Source organism: Centruroides vittatus, unplaced genomic scaffold (genome assembly GCF_030686945.1).
Source record: "Centruroides vittatus isolate TY-2023 unplaced genomic scaffold, ASM3068694v2 scaffold_3038, whole genome shotgun sequence".
Taxonomy (NCBI): domain Eukaryota; kingdom Metazoa; phylum Arthropoda; class Arachnida; order Scorpiones; family Buthidae; genus Centruroides; species Centruroides vittatus.
This window is the reverse complement of record NW_027122698.1, coordinates 337,329-363,905: the sequence shown is the minus strand read 5'-3', so window position 1 is coordinate 363,905 and position 26,577 is coordinate 337,329. Positions and strand designations below refer to the sequence as shown.

Here is a 26,577-nt window from a genome sequence, read left to right as displayed (position 1 = left end):
AACACTTAGATTGATCAATTTTCTCAAATGAAAATCCAAAAACGAAAAATTTAAATATTTTAAAGGCTGATTAATGGATAAAATTACAGTACAGTTGTCCCTTGATAGTCCGACGTTTTGTAATCCGACATGCTCAGTAGTCCGACACACCTCCCGTCAAGGTCACCGTAGACCCCGTCCCCGTTGTGTGTCTGCTTGCACAGAAGCATGTTGCGACATGAATCTCCCCACCCAATTCTTACAGGATGACACACATTTCTTGTGTTTTCCGTGAGCATTTCTGTACGTACTGTATTATTTATGCCTACATATACTGTAAGTACATTTATTGGCTTCCATATTTCTTTTAATAAACATGTTTTAGTTAACCGAAATGGGTGTTTCATTTCCATATTAACCTAGGCAGCATTTTACTCATAAAATGTAGGAATATTGTAGGCTACTGCTAGCAAAACAATGCCAAATATGTAATCACTTTCGGTAATCCGGACACTTTTGGTAGTCCGACACCCCTTTGGTCCCATACCTGTCGGATTATCAAGGGACAACTGTATATACATTTATCGTTGTATAAGAAACACTTTTTCTGTACAATTATTATTGTATTAGCGTTTGTATTCTCTATTATTAATAAAAATTTTAAATGACATTATTTAAGATTTGTTTAGAAGCAACTTATTTAAATGGGACCCCAATTTAAATTTTGTCTAGGGCCCGCTAAAGGCTTAATCCGGCGCTGGATCAGCCTTCTGCAATGGGGGAACCGAGGACGAATCCGAGAGAAGAGCCTTTCCAGGAATTTTTCATGGTTTGTCCCAGATATGTCAGGCTCATCCCTCGCCTTCTGGCCGTCTTCGTTATAGCACAGCCGAATCTAGAATTAATACGGAAAAAAATGTCCTATTAATGTTCATATGGAGAAAAGAATTAAAAAGGAAATAAGTACATAAAATAAAACGAATGCAATTTAGTTAGGAATGTATTCCATGGGTTTATTATGTTTTATTACATTTTTGCTTTGAGTGTATCGAGAGATCCTTTTCTCCGTACTCATCATGGTTTTGGCTAAGTTCACAATGGAGACGGCCACGTGATGAGGGAAAGAGTCTGACGTATCTAGCAGATATCGCCCATGAAAAATTTTCCTGGATCGTTCGCCTAAATTCGATTCCAAGTCTCCCAGAGCGGAAGGTTGACGTACGGACACAAGAATAATTTCAACACAGCTCAAAATGAGAATGGCCTGTAGGTGCAAAACAACATACTGAATTAAATGTATTGCAAAAACAACAAAATAATAATATTATTTAATATAGTATAATATAACATTTTTATCAGAAAATGTTTATATATATATATTTATTAACTTTTAAATTTTATTTCATCCGAAACTAAACTTTTAAATCGATCGATTTCATAGCGTTTAGGTGGCAACATTTGAAAATTCAAAAATGGCGCTGTCACTGAAGGATCAGATACGTTCACTTATGTCTCAATTTCATTCGTCTCCAGAAAGTTCTTTGAATATTATGAAAGAAATTAACTTTCTCATGTCCTCAGTTCCTCAGTCTGACGTGAGTAATATTGTTCAGGAATATCAAATCGCGCCTTTAATTCGTTACGTCGTTCAAAATCCTCCAAGACAAAAGTAAGCCATTTTGTTTGTTTACATTATGTTTCGTCCACTTAAATTTCCAATTTTTATGATAATTCGTTATTTATTTTACAACAGAGATGATCAGGAAGCTATAATCAACTTTTTATCAAAACTGTTGGATTCTATTTCTCCAAATATAGTTATAAAGCAGTTTACACCTGAGTTGATTCTTGCTCTTAATAGTGAACTGTTGGATGTTAAAGAAATGGCTCTGAAACAAGTAAGATTGTAAAATTAAGTGTTTATTGTTTATGCTTACACTATCTGTACGTTACTACTACAAGATGCTTTCACTACCGTGTAGTGAAAGCATCTTGCTGTTCTTGGATATTGGGTTTGAAGGAGCTGGATTTTGCATTGACTTCGCATTGTGTCGGCAGCTCTGGGATGAGGACCTGGCCTAAACCGAAAAAAGTGAGAAGTGGTATTATCAATGTCTAGCTACCCACCATTGTGTAGCCAAAACTCTAACTAATGCATCCCGGGGAATGCCTTTTGCAGTGGAAGACCATTTGAGCCATCGGCTGCTCGAAGGCAGTCAATTACGTACGGCAACTATCTGTCGTTAATATCACTTTGCTATGTTGGGAAAATCCGGATAGGGATACAACTTTTTGTTTAAACCTTGTCTGCTTACCTATCTTTGGGTGGTTATGCTTAGTGGAGCCTGTGTTCTATGCTGCTGAACTTTGCTCCTTTATCACCAACAGTCCAAGCTCACTGCTTCCTCTATTACCTCTCTCTGGATACTGTATATGCCATACAGTGCTATGGATTTGAATACAAAGTCAAAGTGATTTAAAGTGATAAAGTTAAAATCTATTTTTTAAAACAATGATAAAAATCAACTGTTTTCCGTTTTACTAGAGATGGCTAAAAGTTTGTGACATGAGAAACACCACTGCGTCAACTACTTCTGTGGCAACATTGGAGTTTTGCTGTGAACTTTATTAGCCCTATTGCATGTTTAACAAACTGATTCCTGGGGAGCTATATCTCTTAATAGCCTACAGCTCTGATAACGTCTCAACTGCCTCATTCAGAACTTTAATTTTACCATAAAATTAAGTATTTATTTTTTGAAAATCAGTTGGTGAAAACGTTGCCATGCTGCTCTCAGGCTATTGGGTTTGGATATATGTTGGAACTTCTGTAATTTTCTATGAGAAATTTATTTTAACTATATTTGACTATTTCATTGTTGTTAGGACTTTGCCATTTAGTTTACAGCATGTTTATGCTTTGCATTAGTTACTTACTAAAAGTATGTTGCAATCTACAGGTTGAGAACAGTTACCATAACAGATAGAATAGCAGTTTTTAATCAGTGTGCAACAACATACTGATTGAGAATCACTGCCTTATATGGCCCAAACATGGTGCAACATTATCAAAGTTACAGCAACATACATTGTATACAATCATTTGAAGTAACATACATTGCAATTTTTGATGCAATCTCATTTTATAGTGTTCCTCTAGTTTTTATTGCAAGGATTGTGTGTGATTATGGTTGCATTTAGCCACGATAAATTAGCTAACAATAATGCATTACATGCTGATCTTCTTCAGAAAGAGACCCAGATGCAAATTATTTTTTTGGCAATAAAAATACCTAACATATGTTCACTAAAAAAATAACAATAAAATAAACAAACAAATCGTAGACTTGTTATCATTGGAAAATTCACATTTACTATTTCCAGTTTCCTGTTATAATTTTTGATGGACATATTAATAAATTCAAATAATTGATTCTATAAATAGACCCATCTAAACACAAGCATTCAGCTTTAAATTTTTCTTTTGGAATAAGAATAAAATCTTGCTGTGATTTCTAAAAAAATTATCTTTTAATTTTCTGAGGATAAATGGTTTGCTCATTTCGAAAACTGGCTTAATACGTAAGTTTTCTGCTGTTATTGTTGCCTCTCTAAAAACATTTTCAAATTCTTTTTTCGAGCAGTAATATAATAACAGCAATAAAATAGATTTTTCTTCAGAAATGTCTTCAATTATCTCTTGCATGTGTTTGGTTGGTAAATTAACTTGATTTAGAATAGCATATTTTAAATGCTAATTTAAAATTACTTACATTTTTAGCTAGTAGTTTGGTTTTATGTCAAAAAAAGGATTGAATGCTTATTATGAATAATTACAAATCATTAGCACAAAGTAATTTGTCACTAGAGGTAGACGTTTGGTGCCATCTGTTAAGTAAATTAATAATTATAATTAAATAAATAAATTTATTAAATAATTTAGAACCTTCTGGAATAAAAGAACTGACCCGGAGTTGGGCTTGAACCCGCAACCTCCGCTTGTCATGTGGCGCGCTTGCCAGTTACGCCACCCAGACCTGAGCAAGTCTTCGCTTCCAGAAGTATATTAAATTAGATATAACCTTACTTGGTTAATTAGGAGATTGTTTGGTGATGTAATATAAACTCATTGGGCTTAAGATGTTATTAATTACAAATCATTCAAAATAATTTGTAATTATTTGAATAGTGTGTACAAAACATCAAATTATTTATTAATTAATAAAATAAATGTATTAACATTTAGACATTGTCTTTAAATCAGTTGAGATGCAAAATCTTAAATATTTTGAATCAAGAAAATTTGGCCTAATACTACCACTTTTAAAAAGAGAGGTTTGTATTATTATTATTATTATTATTATTATTATTATAGCATTGTCCAAGAAAAATCCTTTATTTCAGTCTTAAATTTGTTTAATAAATTTTCCTGGAATGTGAAGGATGAAATCTGAAATTTCTATGTACAGTAGAGTGTCGTTTATCCGAAAGCCGGTTAACCGAAAGCTTTCCAATCAGATTGTGTCGTGCTGAATCGAATGTTTTTGATACTAGATTAACTTCTAAAGTATAATTTTTTTGTTTTTATATTTTTTAATATATTTATTTTGTTTGTACAAAATAAATAAATAATTTTTAACGATACAATAGCCTCGATTATTATATATAAAAATTTTCGTTAGGCTTAAAATTGACAAAAATTCAACACGCAACAGAGAAAAATTCAACACGAAGTGACACGCAACGGAGAAAAATTTCAATATCGCATAGGTTAATGTATTTTTTCGTACATAATCAGTTATCCAAACAACCGCAGTCCCCAATTGATTCGGATAAACGACGCTCTACTGTATCTTCAAAACAGCTTGAACAAAATGAAAGTACAATCCTAATATTTAAAATATAGAGTGAAAAAACATGGACATCAAGGATTTATGTTTAATGTTTCATTCTTTCCTTCCTTCTAGTGAACATATTGAAATGAATCTGTTTTTAGGCTAGAGGTGTGTGTCATCCAACCCTCTGTCTCTTTTTTCAACAAGTTGATGCCAGATGTGGATCTCATTAAGAGAACCCTCACCGTGTACTCAGATGAGTCAATCCTTGGATTGTGTGAGAATGCCATCTTACATAAACAAATTAATGATCTATTGTTTTGTTTGCCCACAGCTCCTGATACTTGATTGTTCTTGTGTTGAATTTTAATTGTACTTTCTTTACTTTTCATAGAATTATTTTTGAAGAAATGCCACTCCTGAAAATGTGCTGTCTAAAGCATGTGCTTGCTTTGTTGATATCTTCAGCTGTTCCTGTTTATTTTATGGTATCTGTAGACAACCTCTATCATTAGCACCAATAGTTATTTTATCATTTTATTGATATTAGGCCCGGATGTTAATAATAGGTTGTTACCTATGCAAGTTGTATATAGTATATTATAGTTTATGTGCATAACAGAAAACTGCATATGCAACTTCTATCAACACTTAACTTTCATTCCAAAATGTTGCAGCATGTTTGGGACCATCAAATTTTGAATTTTGTTAGTTATAAGTGTGCCATATCTACTTATATTGGAAATTATAATTGTCAGTGTTCATGATGTGTTGGTGCTTTGCATTAACAAATCAATGAATTAGTCAATTTAATTATGTAGTTGAAATTTATATCATGTTTAATTTCACTTCTATTATATGTATTTACATATTCATATATATTTTCATAGGTGAAAAGATGCTTGACAGATAATATTGCAACTTCTATCATGATTCAAAATATGGATCTGTTATGCTGTGTGGCTCGCCTAATAGGAGATGACATGTGCCTGGCAAAATTAAGTACCATTATATTTTCGACATTAGGAAAAGATTTAGATGCTCTTCCAATTATTTTTGCTCCTAGAGTCAATAGCGAGTTCCAAAATTTGCTTGGTAAAGATGACGTGATACGTTTCAGAGTTTATGAGGTAGGTTTACATAATGTGTTTCAGAGTTCCTGTATAAATATAAAAGTTTAGTCATTTATGATGATTTCTTTATACACTTGGAAATCATATTGAACTTTGAAAGTGATTTTATAGTTTTAATGTGACAAAAATAACATAAGAAAGTGTTTAAGAAGAACCTAATATTGAGATAAACAAGAATTTATTTACATATAATTATCAAATTTAGCTGTTATAACCATTATATATAGATTAATCACACACCACAAAAATCTTTATTAGCTATTTTAAATTCCAGTATGTATTTTGGCCTTTACATGACCCTCTTTGGCAGGTCTGAGATTTTTTCCTCAAGAACTTAACAATAGATAGGTTGATACTTACTCTGCTGTTCGCCTTTGACATTAAGTTGACAATCAGCATAGAGAACAGTAATAAAATAAAACTCTAAAATACTTACAAAATTTCATTATGTAAAATGTTTTTTCTTTTTCTTCACTTGTTGGTAAAGCAGCTTAATGTCAAAGGTGAATGGTAGAGTAAGTGTCAACATCTCTATTGTCATGTTTTTGAAGAAAAAAATCACAGACTGAGGAGTGCTATTGTAAATGGCAAAATGCATACTGGGATTTAAAGTAGTTAATAAAGATTTTTGTGGTCTGTGATTAGTCCATATCTAATGGTTATAATAGTCAAATTTAATAACATATGAACATGTACAGGTACAGTACATGTACAAAAAGCATAAGACTTAATTTATTTACAATATATTTTTTTATATTGGTGAGAGATAGCAAAACAGTTCAGATAAAATATATCTATTTTCAAGTAATTTAATTTCATTTTTAAAACATTTGAAGGAGTAATTTTAAACAAGAATGAATTAAATAATTATTTATAACATTTTAAAATACTTCTATTTTACATAATATAATGTTGCAATGTTCTTTCTGGAATTTTAAATGCAAGTATTTGAAAAATTGTCATGACGTAATTAAACAGTAAATGGATATGTTTTTCAGCAAATAACATAATAATACCTTAGATATACATAGTGTTAGATATACAGATTTTGGATTTAATAATTTTGAATGTGTATATGGTAAAAGGATATTGTAAAATATATTTAAAAGTTTAAGCCATAAAATTTTATTTCAGTTTAGTTTTATCTTGTAATCTTTGATATAACCACTAATGAATCTGCTGAACTGTTTTTTCCCATTCATTCAAAACATTCTTTAATTGCTACTTGGTAATTTCTTTAATTAATAATTATTTTTGTAATTCTGACCTTAAAAGGATTCAAATTATGTAGTTTTGTTGAATACATGACAGTTTTGATGCAACATGCACAATATAATAGCTTCAGTGCATAACAGTTAACTGTTTCTGTTAACTTACTGTTGCTGTTTTCATTCAGTTGTAGTCTGAAAAGAAATTTAAGCTTGTTTAAATTCATTAAGTTTAAAACCAAAAACATACAATAAAACTTTAGGATCCAAGCTTTTAAATGCATTTTATCCTGTATATTTATCATGTATACATCTAAAGTTATTAACATTTGAAATTGCATGTGGACTTCATGTTATGTTTTATTTTTTACCGGAATTAAATTATTTCCAACATTATAATAAATGATTTTCTAATTGAGGACATTACTGTATCTATCTGTACTGATTGCTTTCTATTTGCAAATTATATAATTTTTTACATTTTTACAAAATTATAATAAATTATAACAACATCATACATAAAAAAAAATTAATCTAAACTGTTTTATGCACATCAATTTTTGATTATATAAGATATAAGAATCTTTTAAAAATTCATATTCTACAACATTGTTATTAATAAATTTCCTAGGTACTTACTTTCCAAACTTACCTTCTGTCTACACCATACTTCCTCAGTTCTAAGGTGCACTTTTTTTTATCCATGTTTACTTATCCAAAATGGGGACACATTCTACATTTGTAGTCTGAAACAACAATTAGCAGTTGTTACAAGTAGATCAAGGGTGTATTATGCACCAATAATACATATTTTTAATATACCACTCAATGGTCCACCAGTTTGAATGAGTTTTGATAACAAGCATTTAATTTAAGCTCCTTTAATAAACATTAAAATTCTTTTACGACATGAATCAGCATTAAAAAATCAAAATTGTTGTATAAGCAGAACAGGGAAAAAAAGCTGCCAAATGTTACCAATTTTATGACATTTTTATTGTTTTTATAATTAGTTGTTACTTATTAAAACTTAATAAAATTGATTTTAAAGTTTTTCAGTTCACAAAAAAAGTCTTAAAATTCAATTTTGAAACTATGGTGCATCTTACATTTGAAGATTTACAATAATTATCGTCATTTTTCCTGAGCTTATGCGTCATCTGTATCATAAAACTCCAGGATTTGCCTTTCTTTTCTACTTCAATGTATCAAGTTATAAGAAAGTTATAACAATGCCGCATAACATATTGATTTTTTTGAAGGTTGACCTTTAAAGACATTAATAATAATTATCAAGGATAATAAATTTTTCCATCTTCTTTCCATAATTAACTTCAAAATATATGAGTAAATTTCAGATCAGTGTTTCGCACAATTTGTTTACTCTGATAATTGCTATTTTTAAGATGTAGCAGTTAAATCTTGAGAGTTCTCAAGAATGTGGTATAAAATCTGTTTTTGATTTAGATGAAGAATTAGGGAGGAAAATGTGAGCTGGATTATTTATAAACCATAAATGTTTTCAATCTTTGGACATGTATAGACATAAATATACATATACATATGTATATGTGCAGTCAAAACATTTTTGGATTGTGTGATACAACTAATGGTAGGACATAGGGAAATGCTTATCAAATGATTTTCAAAGTAGGACTATTTAGCACACATACATATGCTTCATTGATCCTGCCATTGTTGGAAGCACTATTGGAAGGCTTCTTTTGGAATATTCAGTAGTTTGACCATCAAGTTTAATTTGATATGGTTGTGAAACATGTTCTCTTACTTGTTTCTATGTACAATTTGTGCGTAGTTTTAAGATGCAGTTTGGCATAAATGGTGCAACAAGTGGCAAGAAGAATGGTTTCTGCATCACAATAATACACTGAGTCACTCATTACCTGATCTGCAGTAATTCCTTGCTGACAAAAGACTTCCTATCATTGCCCAGCCATCATACTCACCAGATCTCCTTTTTGAGTTATTTTTGGCTGTTCCTTATGCTGAAAGTAGGACTCGAGACACATTTTGAAACTATGGAGGACATCAAATCAATTGTGACATCGAAACTCTTAAATATTCCAAAAGAAGTCTTCCAGTGGTGTTTCCAGCAGTGGTAGGATTGATGAGGCAAGTGTGTATTTGCTGAAGGATCTTATTTTCAATTAGCAAAAATATAATTAAAAAGTACTAAAATAATAAAATTTAATATTAATTTTAACTTTTTTATTACAGGTTTTTGTAAAAATTGCTTGTTGTTCCCCACAAGCATTACAGAAAGTGATTGAAATGCAGTATTTAGAACAGTTAACATCAGAAATATATAAAGATGACATGTTGCTGTTGCTGAACTGCGTAGAATTGTTGACTAATTTAGTGCTGGTTGAGCATGGACTTGTATGTCTGGAACAGTATGGCCTCTTGGACAAATTACAAGAGTTGTTAACAAGGTCTCTTGAAGATTCTTTAGGTTCTTTTATTCTTCCAGGTAAATCTTAATTTTAGTGATTTAGAGTTTTACAAAAGTAGAAAATTCTATTATATCAAAATATAATTTGTTTGTGAGCTGTCTATTAAATTTATTTAGAAAATATAAATATAAATTATAAAAATGGTTATTAGCAAGCAAATAAATCTTTGTTTTTGCTATCAAATACAATAATAATAAAACAATTCACCTATCACACCGGGGTGAAACCACTTAATCCTCTTGCAAACCTTGTGACCGGTGCTGTCAAAGTTCATACGCGAATGTTTTCGGCCCCTCACTAGGTCCTTCTTCAGGCTATACTCTCTTTTTTCGATCGTTATATCGAAGAATATCCACCTTCCGGATAAAAATTTGAATTATCGAATTCTGAATCTAACAAAAATACCGCACGTGTATACAGCACGAAGATAAGCACATGATTGTGTTACATAAAAAATTTTGAATGTTGATGGCACGTGGTTTCGATAGATTTGGAATTCAATAATAATTCAAATTTTTATCCAGAAAGTGGATATTCTTCGATATGACGGTTGAAAAAAGAGAGTATAGCTTGAAGAAGGATCTAGTGAGGGGCCGAAAACGTTTGCATACGAACTTTGACAGCACTGGTTACAAGGTTTGCAAGAGGATTAAGTAATAATAATAAAGTAAATAAAAATGTTCCACATGCCTAGAAGGGTATAAACAAGAGGATGATTATTTTGATGAAATATTCTAGGTTTAACACCAATTTTCTGGCAGCTAATAGACTATAATATATATCTAAGAAGTATAAAAGGCATTTAACATTTCTGTGACTTATATTTGTTTGCTTGGTGGCCTCTAGGGATCGCATTATTGGTAAATTGATTTATCAGTTTAATGATAATCAGTTAAAAATGCACTGGTAACTATACCAGCAATTTGATAATTTTTACCAGTAAACTTGGTAGAAATAAGTAAACATGTAATAATGTTTTGAAGCTAAATATTTATTTGTATACATTTTCTCATATATTTGTATTTTTATATATTAAAGACATAAAAGCATCAAATATTTTTATTTAAATTGTAAAAGTAGTTTTTCATTTATCTTCTTAAATTATTACTTTACAGTTTTGTACAAAACTTGATCCATCAAGGCTCTGGAGCCAAGCATGCTGGAACATTGATGATTAATTTATACCAAATGCAAAAGAATAGTGTTGACCAATGTAGTAGGCTTGTGTGAATGGCATGTCAGAGTCTTCCCACTTTGATTAGAGAGTCAGTCACATTTTTATTTGCATTTGTAAGGTTCAGTTATTGGCTTTTTGTGTGCATTAATGTGTGTACACTGATTATTAGGGAAAAATTTGTTCATACTTTTCATTAAGGAAAAATTGTTTATGCTTTACAAATATACATGTGCATATCTAAAAATTTTATATAATTTTTACACTTATCATTTTTGTTTTGTATTGTATTTACCTGTTTAAATGGTTATGTTAGATGGTAACTTTGCTTCCAAGCCTACACTATGGGCCTGGAACAGGTTACTCTAAACATATATATTTTGATATATGTTATAACAAGGTTCTAAAATCAATTACATTCATTTTACATTCCACTGTAGTTGTCTATCTTTACTCAGCAGAGTCTTGAAAAGAAGAAAGGTTAAAGTAAAGCATAGCCAAATCTGATTATAGTAACAATAAAGACATAAATCTGTAAAGGTTATTCTAATTGTTATAGTAACCTACATGTATTGAGGAACATTTTTTATATGATAGCTGTATTCATGTTTTTTTTCTTTTTACTCTCACCATTCTGTGGGCACCAAGATGGCCTTTTTCCGTGCCTGTCGTGTATTTGGCCTGGTTCACATTGGGGCAGCTGGATGATGACAGATGGGGCCTGACATTTCTAGAGGACCATCTACTCTTTCCATTTTGTGGACCCTTGCTAAAAAAGGCCCACAGGTTGGAAAGTTTAAAAAAAAGAACTAAGAATTTTTCTTGGAAGGTTTCTCCTGAATACGTCAGCTTGCTTCTCATCATTATGTGCTTAATCAGTATGATTAAAAAGGCCTTCTTAGTTGCCCACTGAGGCAGAAAAAAATAAAAATAACAAAGCTTTATCTTCAGTTATATACTAAGAGTGAACTGATATCAATACACGAATTAAGTTAGTTTCAATTGCATTTTCATTTTAAACTTGTCTGTAATTCCAGTATTAAACTCAATTTATATAATTTATAATGAACTGTTTGCAAGAATTTTTGGCATTTTTGGAGTTGGATTAATGTAATCAGTCTTGGTATCATGTTTTCAATAAAAATTTATTAAAAGTAACATTAAGTGATATTTTAATTTAGTATTTATGAAATTTAATTTTCTATGTTTAATGCATTAAATTTTCTAATCATTTCTCAACTGTCATGTTTATGTATGATTTTATATACATATTTGATGATTATGTATTTTTTACTGCAGTGTTTCTCGAACTTTTCGGTCCGCGACCCCCCTTTTGCACTTAAAAATTTCAAAGGACCCCCAAAGAATGACTATGTGTAGGAAAACATCTCGCAGGGAGGGGGTTAAGTACCGTCTCATGGTCGCTCCAGTGCTGCCAGCTAAAAACGCATACCAACTAAAATAATAATGGAGTAGCCCAAGACATAGCCAAATATTGCAGTGCCACAGCACTGGCAGAAATTTAAATTTGCCGACTGAAAAGCTTTCGGTTGATCGGTTTTCGGATAATCGACGCTCTACTGTATTTCTAACTCGACTTGCCTACAGACACAACGCTGCTAGCGAACACCGTTCCAAATGACAAGGTTGTTCTATCATAGTTTAGGCTGAGAGTGGAACTCGGGGGATTCCCCAATAGCGCACAAATTTATGAATATTAGACTCGTATTAAAATATTTATATTGTTCTCATTATTTATATGGGCAATTTATTTAAATAAAAAATTATTTTATATATTTTTTTATTTCTATTATTTCTAAACATGAATCCATAGTAAATTTATAAAATAGTTGAAAAATGCAACGACCCCCCCAAATATTTTTTGCGACCCCCACTTTGAGAATCACTGCTTTACTGGATGCTTCATAAAAACGTTAACACTTATGTGGAGGTGTGCAGATGTCATAACAGGACTAGGAGGCCCGTACTTTTTTGAAAACTTTGCAATTGTGTTGTGACTTCTTGCACATGACAAAGGATATGATGGAAAAGTTGCACGTCCTGCATAATAAGTTACTTCTGTATTAACGCTAATATTTTTTGAATCACTCTGTACTTAACATTTGTTATATTTAATGATTTTTATACAAAGTTATATTTAATAGTATAGAAAGTAATACTAAATTCTTAAGATATCTTCTACATATCTGCCATTTATATGAATTTTTGATCATTCATCATATTCTAATTTATTTAAAATTTTGAAAACATGTTACAGGTTTGCTTAAATTTTTTGGCAATCTTGGACACTCCCAACCAAATAAGCTTTTTAAAGAACTGCCAAAGGTGGTGAATATTATTTTTAACTTGTGTGACAGTAATGATTTTGTCCTGAAGAGCCATGCAGTTCGAACCTTGGGTTTTATCGGGGCAATGTCCGACGGGAAGAGATATTTAGTGCAAGAAGGTAATTACTTTCTTTACTTTAATTTTTGTAATATGATTTTAAATAAAAGATTTTTATATATTATAACTGAATAGTTTTTGATGTTAAATAAATAAAGTTGTCATTTTTTATAGGGACTAAGATGGAAAAATATCTTCAATGTGTTGGTGATTTAATAAAAGGAGGTTCAAATGAAGTAAAAGTTGATGGCTTGGCCACTATGTTTGATCTAGTTCAGATAATGGTAAGTTATTTGTAGTATATTTTTTTTATTATTTATCATTTTAAGTATGAAGTATTGCAAATCTTGCTTTCCTATTATTACAAATTACAGGCTGATACCAGGGGTGGTCAGTGATTAGGGACTAGAGGGATCAAACCCCACTTATAATTTTATCAAATCAAACTACTTGCTGATAAAAAGCGTATGTTTGTTGGATATAAACATTTTAAAGTAGTAAACTTTAATCTCACAATTAGAGAATAGTCAGCTGGGGATGACCATACAATAGAGTCATACAAGCTTATCACTGTGTTGTGTAGTTAAGATTGTGCATTCTATCTACACAACTTTGTCACTGGCAGAAAAGTCAGTTGCGTAATCTTCCATTTTTTACCCATGAAATTTGATGACTAATGGATAGGCCACCTGTAATGGCTATAATTGTGATTTCCTGTATACCCTATTATGTGCTAGTTCCTTGCATTAATTAATTAACTGATTAGAGTATGGCGTAAATTATATTTAAAGTATTAAAACTAATAAAAATCTTAAAAATATATATAGTAGACAGCCTTTGATAGTAATTGAAGTATGACATTGTTTCATAGTGTGTAGCAAAACTGCTATTCTTTTGGGAATAGGTTTTTCTAAAATATTGGTACAGAGTTTAGTTACACCCAGTATATTGCATTTATTAACATTGTATGAACAAAGTTGCCCAATGCACCCAGTTGTACGGTCAGAGATGAAAGAGAGAACATGAACAAAATGTTCTTTATAAATATAATTAAATCCACTTATTTTATTTATAAATATTGTTATCAACAGTCTAATATTATCGGATTAGTAAACCCTAAAATACATAAGTTCAAAAATACTCTATGAAAGCTTTAGTAATCATTATCTTCGGGGTAAAGAAGTGTTTTTAAATTGTCTTTTTTTACACTATAAAACTTAATATGTGGTCAATAACATGCAATTATTATTTGCTTACAGTACAGTAGTTTCAATTACCAATTTATTTTTTTTTTACTTCAATTTTATGTTGAATAAATTACTATTAATTAAAAATAATAATTATAATTAATAAATTTCAAGGTTCAGAAATTATAATGTTCTAACATGTCCTTCTCATTGGAGTTTCCACTAATTGCATTATTTACTTACCACCACTTAAAATTATTATTCTGAGAATGATTTCAATAAGGAAATCTTACTGTATTTCATAACTTAGGTATTCAAAAATAAAATTATAACAAAATATGCTTTAATGAAGCAAAATAGCTTACAGAAATATGGCTTATGAGCTTCCAAATATTTGATATTTATCATCAGGATTCTTGATTTTGAATATCTGATATTTTTGGATATCAGTTCTTGAAATTTTTTATAACTTATCTTTTTTAAGCTTTTTTATATTAATATTTCACATTTAATCATAAAATAAAGTTATTTAGTACTGTTGAATAGCAATACACTTACTGAGATATGTTCTAAAACCCACTCAAATTTGCATAAAAATTTCTTTGCTCCTGATTTTCCTGTTCATTTTTAACTTTATGATTTTATTCCTTATATTTTCATTTCAAAATGAAGATCAATAAAACAATTAATTTCTGTAAATACATCCATTGATAAATAGTAGTAATATAAAATCTTCAAATTAAGAGATTATTTTGTAAGTTGGTATATCTTTGTTCTTTTTCATAATGAAACAGATTTTAAAATCATTTATTCTTTCTAGTTATGGGTAATTTCTATTTAATATAAATTTCTATTACCTGGATATATATGTATTCAGCAAAACTTGCAGCTTTTTATGTAAATATAGATGGCATTGTGTTTCAAAATATGGTACAGGCAGTCTTCATGACTCTGACTTTTGGAAATAACATATCCCTAAAAATGTATATAAAAGTAAAATGTTCAAAAATTGAATGAGTTGCAAAGAACTAAAAATAAAAATTATAAAATCACTTATTAACCACTCGACAGTGAGGGACGGATATATCCGTCCAGGGCGATCGCATGGCAGTGGTGAGGGACGGATATATCTGTTAAATTCTTTTGGAGGTATCGCCAAAAACTACCACGAAAAAGAAATTCACATAAAAAAATGAATTATGTAACAATAAAAAAAGACTTTTCTTTTCTAGACATAACTGTTTACAAAATCTTTTTCCGAAACGGTAATGAGAAAAAGCGTGTGAAGAAATACTTTAAAAATTTACCACATTTATTCTCCACTACTTTGGATAGCACCATACTTGACTATCCCACTGTTGAAAGGTTAATATAGTTATTGAACAATTAAACATCCCCATATTACAATTTATAAAACATAATTTAAAGTATTAAAGCCATAAATTAAGCAAACAACAGATAAAAAAAATTAATTAATTTTCACAAATGATTTTGCCATTACCAAAATCAAAACTGGCAGAAACGGTACTGCTGCAGAATTTCCCAGCCAACAGACTGTCTGTATTCCAAAATATCAGAAATCCTTTTTTCCAAACTATCAGTTCACAAATATCCTTTAATGTTTACTTAATTTGTGATTTTTTTACTGTTTTTCATTAGAAAAAGAATGTTCATTCAACAATTTAAAGCAATATAATGTTGATTATCAGAATGCACTAAATAGAAAACAATTTGAATGACACAAAATCTGGAAGCCCTACTGCCAAAACATTTAAAACAATCACTAAAGTTGGTAATATTTTTGTATGTAACTATAAAGTGACAACTCATATTATTTTTTTTATAAATGTGTATTCTAATTAAAAAGTCTTTACTCACACGATCTGTCCAGAAAATTCCTGAACTTTTTAAATAAAAAATTTCCTTTTTAACTTAAAAGTTGTTCAGCCTCATCACCTTCAAAGTACTTCCCTCTGCTGCATGTGCACTGCTTCCAGCATTTCTTTTGTCCTCTGAAACATTTGTAGAATGCCTTTCTAGGGATGCCACAAAATTTCGATAGCAATTTTTTCCTTGTATCCTTAACTGATTCAAAACATTGATCTTTCAGCATCATTTTTAGTGTAGGAAATTAACTCATTACATTTTAATTTACTCAAATCTTAAATATGAACAACAGTTTGGAATATGCACTGGAGGACATGTAGATTGTAATTTCCATGAATTGATTAATTTTGTGGGCAGTAATTTTTAAAGGCTGAGAACAAAAATATTCATATGCAATATTTAATTCTTTAATTTCTTTGGGCAAGGAAGAAGTGTCGTTAAACTTTAATCGCTCTTCGCTTAGCAATAAATTTTTTTTTCATATTATATGTTTAGTTTTTTGATAATATTTTTTGCTTTATTGCTGCAATGATTTCATACATTTAAATTCACAAAAAAGTTTTTTGAAGAGATTATCGCAAGGCTCGGTAGAGGCAAGCCACCAAGTAAGTGAGTGAATGAATGGACGACTTAACAAAGCAAACCTTACTATACTGGAATTAGAACACTTTCTGTCTATTGCAATTCACATTTTATTAAAAAATTAAAGATATACACATCATCCACACAAAATATGAGTATCATTATCATCTGCAAATTTTTTTTGACCTAGGTATCAAATTTCATCAAGTTTCATCAAGTTTCATCCATTACGAGATATCGATTTTTATTGATATTTTTCATTTCACTTAAAAATCCTTTTCTCCTATCAAAAAAGATATGTTTTGTGAAATATCTGCCTAGGGTGGACTCATCATTATGTTTGTCATTTTTTAATTTTAATTTTTTTTTGACAAAAATTTATATTTTTAAATAACACAATGTTGAACTTGTTTAGATCATATTAGTCTATATTAATATAGACTAATATGATATAGATTAGAGGTGGGAAAAATCCAGTTCTGCCTCTGGAATTGGAACTATTGGAACTGATTGAGTACAAAACTATTCTGACATAGTGGTTTCTCGGAACTGCTTAGTTTGTTGAATTAGATGGTTCTACAGAATCATTATGTTCTGTGAAAATTGCTGTTTGACTCGATGGTTTCTCATCGGTTATATATATCTATACATATGTAGATAATAGAATATTTGTCTATCTCTGTTCTTAGCTTCTTGGTCGATCTTCACCAAATTTTTCTTGCTTATTCTCTGAGGGAAATATAGATTTCTGTGAAATCTGAATACCTCACTCTTCTCCAAATTTGATCTCTTTGGCACTTTGTGATAACCATAACAACGGTAGGCTAAAATAACCAAACATGTAATATAGTTTTCATTGTAACCTTGATGCTTTTTATATTTTAGTCAGGCAATGCTGCACATATCTGCTAGTTTAGTAATAAAAGCAAAATAATTAAGAATTCTAATAAAAGTATAAATTTTTAAAATATCTTTATAAATTTAAAATACTCAAAACTGATTTCATTATTTCTTAAAAGTCGTGGAAAGTGTCAGTTAGTTTTATTGTCAAATCCAGATAATGAGTTCACTGTTCCATTAAAAGCTGTATTCATAAAAGCACAAAATGAATAATATGTTGGTGGTTCCAGAATTGGAGCAGTCCATGTGGAACTGTTTATACCTTTCTAGTAATTTTGAGTCTAAATCTGTTCCAACCAGAACTATCCACCTCTTATTCTGAAACATTTGAAATTAGAATCATTGGTAGTAGAAGGTACTACTGCATATTTGTCTTTTATTGGATACATATTCGAATTTTGAAAAAAAACTCGATGAGATTTGATTTCATTTTTCTAGTTTTATTAAATTATGGCTCATTTATTTACAGAGCTATCTGTTAGTGATAAAACAACTATTATACATAATGGAAATGGAAAACTAGAGGATTTGCATATGACTTGTTTTGCCTATACTCTACGAAATTGTACTTATTATTCAATGTTAGCATCAAATTATACCAAAAATTCTGCAATTATTTTTCTTGTCAGATCTGATGTCGATCATATACAAATTCTACATAGCAATGCTCATTGGATTTGCTAATATTACACTTTATTATTGTTCACTTATTATCTGTACTCTTATTACACAAAACTTATTGGTACATATGATTCTGTAAATTACATAAAATATCTATGGAACTCAAAGTATTCTTACGGAGATTGTATTCTCATATTAATATTGACATCTCTGAACTTTCCAAGAGAACAGCGGCAGTCAAATAGAGTCAAATGCAGAGTACATGTAATTGCTTTTGCTGTCTCTTTGGTATTTGGTGTCAAACCCAATATAATTCAATAAGATCATACATAAATGCATTCATTTGTTGAAAATATTTAATTTGTCTAAATTAGAGCATTTTTCACAGATATCGTTTAAAGATGTTGGAAAAATTAAATCCTTGCTACTTTCTCTGAATAATAATTTGAAATATATTTAAAGAATTATTTTAAATTCATCTTTCCATTTATTTCTCCGCTATGGAGAAACCGCATGCGACATTTTCATATTACGGCCTTCCACCGATAAATATATTGTAGATGAGGGAACTAATGTAACCATTTATAAAGCATGAAATGAAAAAAAACCAGTGATATTTCCAAAAACATACTTGTAAACCTTACAGGTACAGAAACTGCAGTCAAAGCATGCATATATCAATCGATTTTAAATTATTACCATTTTATCTTAGATGTACACGAAACACAATACAGTATGAAATCCATCATGACTACATTTTACATTCATAATTTTTTCACTATGGAAAGTTGTGATATCGGGGACATCGAGTAATCATTCTGACAACAAAAGCAGTAATAGTATTGTCAAGAATTTTCATTATACAGTTCTGGTATTGGTGCCAGTGTCATTTTTAATAAAACATTATTTCGGTTTTCAAATGCACACTTGGTAGTTCATTATAGATTTATTTCATTACTAATTATTCCAAAGTTTATTTCATTATAAACAGTTTGAAAGAATTATCATCATATTATATACACTTTAAAGCAACAGTGAAAGGAATTGTTATCTGTAATGAATGCCAAAGTGGGCATGAGAGATGTGCATTGCATGTTAGCATCATTATCAAGGGAGTGTCAAAACACATTCCCAATTAATCGCCTGATTTGAATTATAAGATAACAAAAAATGGAACAAAATATAATGTTGATAATGCAAAATTGAAAGCTTCAACAGTCCAAATGTTTATGCTTGACTCAAAAGAATAGAAAATTTTGGAATGAAGATTAATGGAAGAGAATAAATACTTCAGAAACATTTATTTATGTCAGTTAATAGTGCAGAGTTTATCATTGGTGAATTATACCAAGAATTTATTCCTTGGAGATAGTATCAGGTAGATGACCACCTTCTCTGCTTAGACATTTCTGCAGTATCTGAAGCCTGACAATATAGCAGCAAACTGTTCAGAGACAACATTGAACAAAATTTATTCAATTATTGTTTGTCAAAACCTTTGACGGAAAGTAGGTGGTCCATTCGATGACTCTCAGATCCAGAAAATTGGATTTTTTGGGGCAATGATCAGAGATTCTCACGTGCATTTTGAAATTTTCAAGAAACAAATGTGTACTATAGGCTACAAAAATCTTGCATGTGTTTGTGCTGTTGTTTTGGCAACAGCTTTGCCGTGCTGAGATCATGGAACAAAAAGCTCTTTGGTAGCTTTTCTTACATGTAAAATCATAAGTACTTTCATTGATTTCATTGAAATTATAAAAGTTATGTGCATACCACAATGGTAAATCCATTCTCTATTGAATCCCTCTTTTCATTTATTCATTAAATATCTGTCAAATATACAACAAACAAAAGCAGCTGAAGCTAACATCAATAAACAAAATGTTCATTGGTTCTATACACCAACCAATGCCGAATACTATCAGGCTAGATACGGCTATAATATTAATAATTTATAAGACAATTTGGCACTAGCATTAGGCATTAGACACTATCTCTTAATAAATTTAATAATTATAATTTTAATTAAATAATTAAATAATTTAGAATTACTGGAAGAAAAGAATTGGCCTGGAGCGGGACTCGAACCCGCAACTCCTGCTTACTGTGCAGATGCATTGCCAATTACACTACCTAGACCTACTATAAATTATTATTATTATAGCCGTATCTAGCCCGATAGTATTTGGCATTGGTTGGTGTATAGCTTTTAAATATATCAGGTTTAGTAATGATGCTTGTTTGTTCATTGGTTCTTTAGAATTTTTTAGAGTCAAATCTGTCACTTCAAAATTATGAACCCATATGTTAATTGCACATGCTGGTAGAACATGACCACATCATCCTATATGAAATGCCTATGAAATTTCCTATGATTGGCCTCCCTCCACACTGCCATTCTTGTGATATGTTTTGACCACAAAGGCACAATGAACACCACTTCGCTCCTCCACAATTACTAAATGGCAAGATGTTAGCAAGGTTTTGATATGTCATTCAGCACTACTTACTTCCCATAGCCATGACATGTTTTAAAAAATGTTTTTCCATTTTTGATTTCTATATTTTCCATTCTTTTGAGTCACCCTGTATATTTATATGGATTTATAGTATTGCCCAATCAAATGTGTGCAAAGTGGCCCTGATGGTGAGTTTCTTATCTGACAAGAAATTAACTTGTGTATAACAATCATTGCTAAATTCAGCAGTGTAACAGCAGTGCTGAAACAGAAACTTTAGTAATTTTGCAACGCCAAATGCTACAGCAATGACGAAACAACATGGCATCTGTTCAGTTGGTTATAATGTCACTGTTCGACGAGATATTTAATGTTAATTGATTTAAATGTACTCTTTTGCCAAAGTTCCTTGACGAAAGATAATGATATTTAACTAGAATGCAAAAGTATTTTAATGCTCGATTAAGCTCAACAAGACTATTCATTGAACAAGAGTTTAAATTCTTAAATTCTTATGTATTTATTTTTTATTATTTAACATATTGAAAATAACCTTATAATCAAGGATTATCAAACTTTACAAGTCCATCCATGAGCACATCCATCTTGATAAAGCAAAAAAAAGCACCTTCCAAGAATGCTATAAATTATACTCTCAAACCGGACATTAGCTTTACATGCAACGCAACGCACCAATCTTATTAGCAACAATTTCGCTTTAAGCTTCCTGCTGCCGCTGCAGCACTGCTGAATTTAGCAATCATCCAAATATTGCAAGTGGTCATACCATCCAAACTTAGTTCAAAGGAGTTTTGTTAGTGATCAAAAATAGGAATCCACTGTGTGTGTGTGTACTTTTGTGCTAATTCAGCACAAAAATATCGAGATCTAGTCCTAGATCTAGGACTTCATGCAGGTGCAAGAGATCCTAGTGGCAGTGTTGTTGAAAACATTTAAAAGCTTCCTTCTGGCAACCATACAATTAAAAAATAAAATCACAATATAGTTATACCTTATACTTATCATCCTGACAATTTTATTAATACATTTTTAATTACCAAAGGGAAGTTTTATAATGTTTTGCATATTGAGGAAAATGAGAGCTTCCAAATAAAGATCAACTCTGCCACAAAAACACACAAATTTTTTATGAATTTATAAGTGTATAATTTATTTATTAACTGGAATTTTATTAATCTGGTAAGTAATCACCATCAATATTAATCAAATCTTCCCACCTTTGCTGCAAACTTTCAATCCTGTGAGAATAGAATGATTGGGATTTTTTTCTTTAAACTAAGTCTTAAGCATTGTTCTCAAATGGCAATTGTTATTAAACTGTTGTTGTATATTGGCAATATGTTTCTGCATGGCACAAAATAGATGGTAGCCAGTTGATGCCAAGTCTTGGCTGTAAGGTGGACGAGGAAGAATCTCCTGGTCCAGACCAGCCAGTTTTTCTGAGGTTATCTTTGCTTTAAGTGCTAACATGTTGTTGTAGCAGTATTGGACTTTGTCAATTTTTGGAACATATCGGAACACTCAAGTTGTTCTAATTCTCTGATGATAAACTGTGGACTATTATCTATCAGTTGCAAGAGAACATTGTCATCAATGGTGGAATTGCTGCTCAGATGGCATTTGTCTTGAAGTGAGAAATCGCTCTCCTTGAATATCTTGTACTGATTGTAGTAGGTCTGTCTGTTGACTGTGTCTTTGCAAATGCCTTTCAGAAGAGTTGCGTTGCTACCACTTTTGAAATGATAGAACAATGGCTTTCAAATATGTTCTTTCAAACGTTTTGTGTTGTCAGACATGGCCAACACATGTACTTCTAACAAAATATATGATGAAACACCCTTTGATTACACTATGTATATATCCACAACTAACATTCTAGAATGTTTTCTTCTAGTCATTTCTAGAAAATAATCAAAATGTTTAAACTTCACCTTTGTTACCAGGTATACCTCGACTTACGTCCCTCTCGAGTTACGTCGTTCCCGATTTTACATCGTTTGTCAAAAAAGTATATGGAAAAATAAAAATCAAGTTTAAGTCATTTTATTTGACTTTAAATCCGTCCGCCACAAACATTGAAGTCGTAATATCACTAGAAAAGCGTTAAAAGCACATAAAATCATATTAAAATATGTATATTTACAGTAAATGTTAATATAATCATCATAAATCCTAGAGAACGAAACATGAAAACATCTGTGTTCCTGTGTTGTCGTCTTATTTAGCGGTCTTTAAGTGCTCATTATTGGCGTTTCCTCCATTAGTTCCATTATTGGTCGTTTAAGGCTTACGACGTAAGTCGTAGTTTCGACTTACGTCATACCTACACAAGTAAATTCGACTTACGTCGCCTCTCCTGGAACCAATTACCGACATAAGTCGAGGTATACCAGTATAAAATCAAAGGAAAAAACTAGCAACTAAACCGAGACAAGTACAAACTAAGAAATGCCTGAAAAGTTTCAAATGAACCAGAAAATGTAAGAAAATAGTACCCTTTAATAGTAAAAAGTTTTGGTATTTTTGTGTTACCAAATTCATTACACACGCTATTATTATTTATAGATAAAATTAAGCAAACTTTAATGTTGTACAACTGTGACAGTGCAGTGAAGGATTAATAATATCAGTCTGAAGTGTAATTTATATATCATCGTCATCATCTAATTAATTAACTTCATTAACTCTAAATTTTAAAAATAAACTTTCTAATATATGTAGATATACCAAACAAATTTCTGAACTACTTCTTAGGCTGTAACTAGGGTAATTTAACAATTAGAAATAAAATAATTTGGCTCTGGGTAGGCTATTAGTTTCTGTCTTGTGATAAATTAATAATTGGAAATAAATTTTGAATAATCAGGAAGAAAAGATCAGCCAGTTTGCCTATCTCTAGCCAAATTGTTTAAGATTACTCATAAGCTTTAATGTAGCCTGATAAGAACCCAGCTGTTTTTCGTTGCACAAATCTAATATGTCAAACTCTGTTACTTCAAGTATTTCTATTTTATACAATTTTTTATAATAAAGATTATTCTGTAAAAAAATGTTTATATTTAAAGCGTATTTATTAGTTTTATTTACACTTTTAGAGAGAATCTCGTTGATATTCTAGTAAAAAATTTAGCTATTGGCAGAGGAATCTCATCATTGTAAATCATGTTTCTGGACACTGGAAATGAAGACTAAATTATTTTATTTTGATCAGTTGTTATTTTACAAATACTTTAATGGAAAATTTACTTCATAATTTTCCCATTTTAATATATACCTGTTTTTTATATATATATTTTATAAATTTTTATGATTTATACACAAGTTTCTTCCTTATATTTTTATTGTTATCTGATTTCTATGAGGTATACTAAATGTTTTTTCAGGGATGTAATCTTGTGCCACATTGCTTACCAAATATGTTAATAAATAACGTGTAGATATCGGAAGAATTCATTTATCAAATTTTTATATTTTCTTTTAAGTTAACATAAAACTAGTTAAACAAAAAATGAGCGATGTTCTGCATTATCTGGCAAACGTTGCCAGAATGCACATAAAGTTTTTTCATAGGGAAATCTAGGAGACAATTTCAGGAAGGTATAGGAAAATATCAGAAGATTAAATGCAAAAAATTCATGTAACATTTGGATAAATATAGTATTTTGTTCTTATTTTTCATAATTTGTTTATCTTAAACTGTATTCTAATTGACCTTCGGTTCGTCATTCTATGAAAAGTGTCATTAACTTTACCGAAATTGTTTTTTGCACGACTGATTTAAGTAGGATTACCTGTTTTTCTTTTTCCAAAACACAGTAGTAAGCCTATTGTTTGTGATAAAAACAAGAAGTATAATAGCTACTTTATTATTCATTGTCTTGTTGTGCAGGATGTGGTTTCTGCAAGGTAAATATCTTTCTGTCAGAAGGTTCTGTAGCTTTACAAAGCAAAGAAAATTGTATTTTATGCCTAAAATAATTAAGAATGTTCACTTGCAAGCTTCAAATTTCATTTATGCCATAATAACTTTTAATTTTTGATAGATATAGAGTTAAAAAAAAAAAACTATAACTAGTTTTTCCTTTAAAAATATGTAACATAATTCTTGCACTTAATCATAATTTATGATTTATAATGTTTAATGTTGACAAAAATTAATTTTAATCCAAATATGATCACATTTAAGCTTATAATCTTTATCTGTCTGCTTCAGTTCTCAACAAATAGGTAATATATTGAGTCCCAGATAGACTGTTTTCAAGGCTTGCATCTGTGGAAACTCAGAAATTTGAAAGTTTGGACATATTAATAGATCAAACAATTGCAGTTTTTCATGCTATTTTTAACATTTTGACCCTTGACCTTTAATAGTTTTAAATAGATTTTCTCAGATTTGAAAGTTATGCCACAAGATATGGGTTATCATTTTGAGCTTTAAAGGTTAAAGGTCAGAATAGCACGAAAAATGCTGTTTTTTGATCCATTAATACTCTGAATTTCCAAATTACCGTGTCTACAAAGACTCGAAGACAAGGCAGAAGAATTTTTCTTGGACTTTGTAAATTCTGAAAACTAATTTTTATCCCATTTATATATTATTGTATAGGACAATAAATCTCCGGACGTGGAAGACATAACAGAAAATTGGTTCAGGAGAATTATTTCCAGTCCGATGACAACCTTAATGGCTTACTGCAAGTCTCCGTTCCTTGATTTGAGATGTGGTGCATTGTCTATCCTCCAGGCTATCGCTTCGCAGGTCTGGGGAGTGAAAGAGTTGGCTTCATTTCCCGGTTTCCTGGAATATTTGTTAGATAGGTCAACGGAATACACTAAAGAAGGAAAAGAATGTAAATTTGGAGTAGTGGAAGTATTGTTGAAGTCGCCAATAATAGAAAACATATACAATACAGAAGCCATCATGCAGTTGAGAGAATTTTATAAAATGGGGCCATTCTACGTACCCACCGAGGCTTCCGTGGTGTTTGAAGGTGCGGGTTAAGGTAATTATTTGGCAAATAGGCATCGCCCCGTGTTATATATTTAAATTTTGATGTAAATAAAAGTATATCGGAGGCAACCGAAACTTATTTATCTCGTCATTAAGACAAGATTCCATTTTCTATTATGATTTTCACATAAAAGTTTTTGTATTAAATTTCTTTATTATTTAACAAGAAATTTACACTTGAAATTATAAAATTGTAAATTTAACTGTCTGAGTTTGTAACTTTTTTTTCTTTTAATAAAGTATAAAGAGGTTTATAACATTAAATTAAGAGAAAATGATTAAAGGAATTTACTAATTTTCCATGTTTTTAAGGTCTTAAATGGATGCAATTAAATTTTAATTTAACAATTAATTCAGTATTTTTAAAGTTAATTTCCATGTTTTATGTATTAAAATAGTTAAAATTTAATTTATGGAGATTTAAAATGGATTATGCATGATTTAGTACTCTGTTCCTCTTAAAAATATGTAAATTATGTTAGAAAAAAATGGAAGCATCACTCCAACAATATACACGTTTATTCTTAACACGTACACGAAAGAAAAGCACATAATAAATACATATAGTGTCCCAATTCCCAAGGGACTTACATCAAACATCTCGTAGAGAGATGAAAAAATTGATGTTTGGCGATTGGATGTCCACTGAGTCAAGTGAGAGCCTTAAAAAAAAATAATGTGTTACAAGGAGAATAAC

The 26,577-nt window shown here is 30.4% G+C and overlaps 1 protein-coding gene across 1 annotated transcript; it reads left to right on the top strand.

Moving 5' to 3' along the window:
* The first annotated feature begins 1,437 nt into the window (after nt 1–1,437).
* On the top strand, nt 1,438–26,144 carry LOC136988024 (26S proteasome non-ATPase regulatory subunit 5). The gene is made up of 7 exons (XM_067285807.1): nt 1,438–1,648; nt 1,733–1,877; nt 5,705–5,944; nt 9,394–9,646; nt 13,082–13,270; nt 13,384–13,493; nt 25,476–26,144. The coding sequence occupies exons 1-7, from the start codon at nt 1,452–1,454 to the stop codon at nt 25,869–25,871; spliced, it is 1,530 nt and encodes a 509-aa protein (XP_067141908.1). The 5' UTR covers nt 1,438–1,451; the 3' UTR covers nt 25,872–26,144.
* Nucleotides 26,145–26,577: the final 433 nt, after the last annotated feature.

Coding starts and splice junctions, on each gene's coding strand:
- LOC136988024 (XM_067285807.1), top strand. CDS start 1,452: ATGGCGCTGTCACTGAAGGATCAGATACGTTCACTTATGTCTCAATTT. Junction 1,649..1,732: donor CAAAATCCTCCAAGACAAAA/GTAAGCCATTTT, acceptor ATTTTACAACAG/AGATGATCAGGAAGCTATAA. Junction 13,494..25,475: donor TTGATCTAGTTCAGATAATG/GTAAGTTATTTG, acceptor ATTATTGTATAG/GACAATAAATCTCCGGACGT.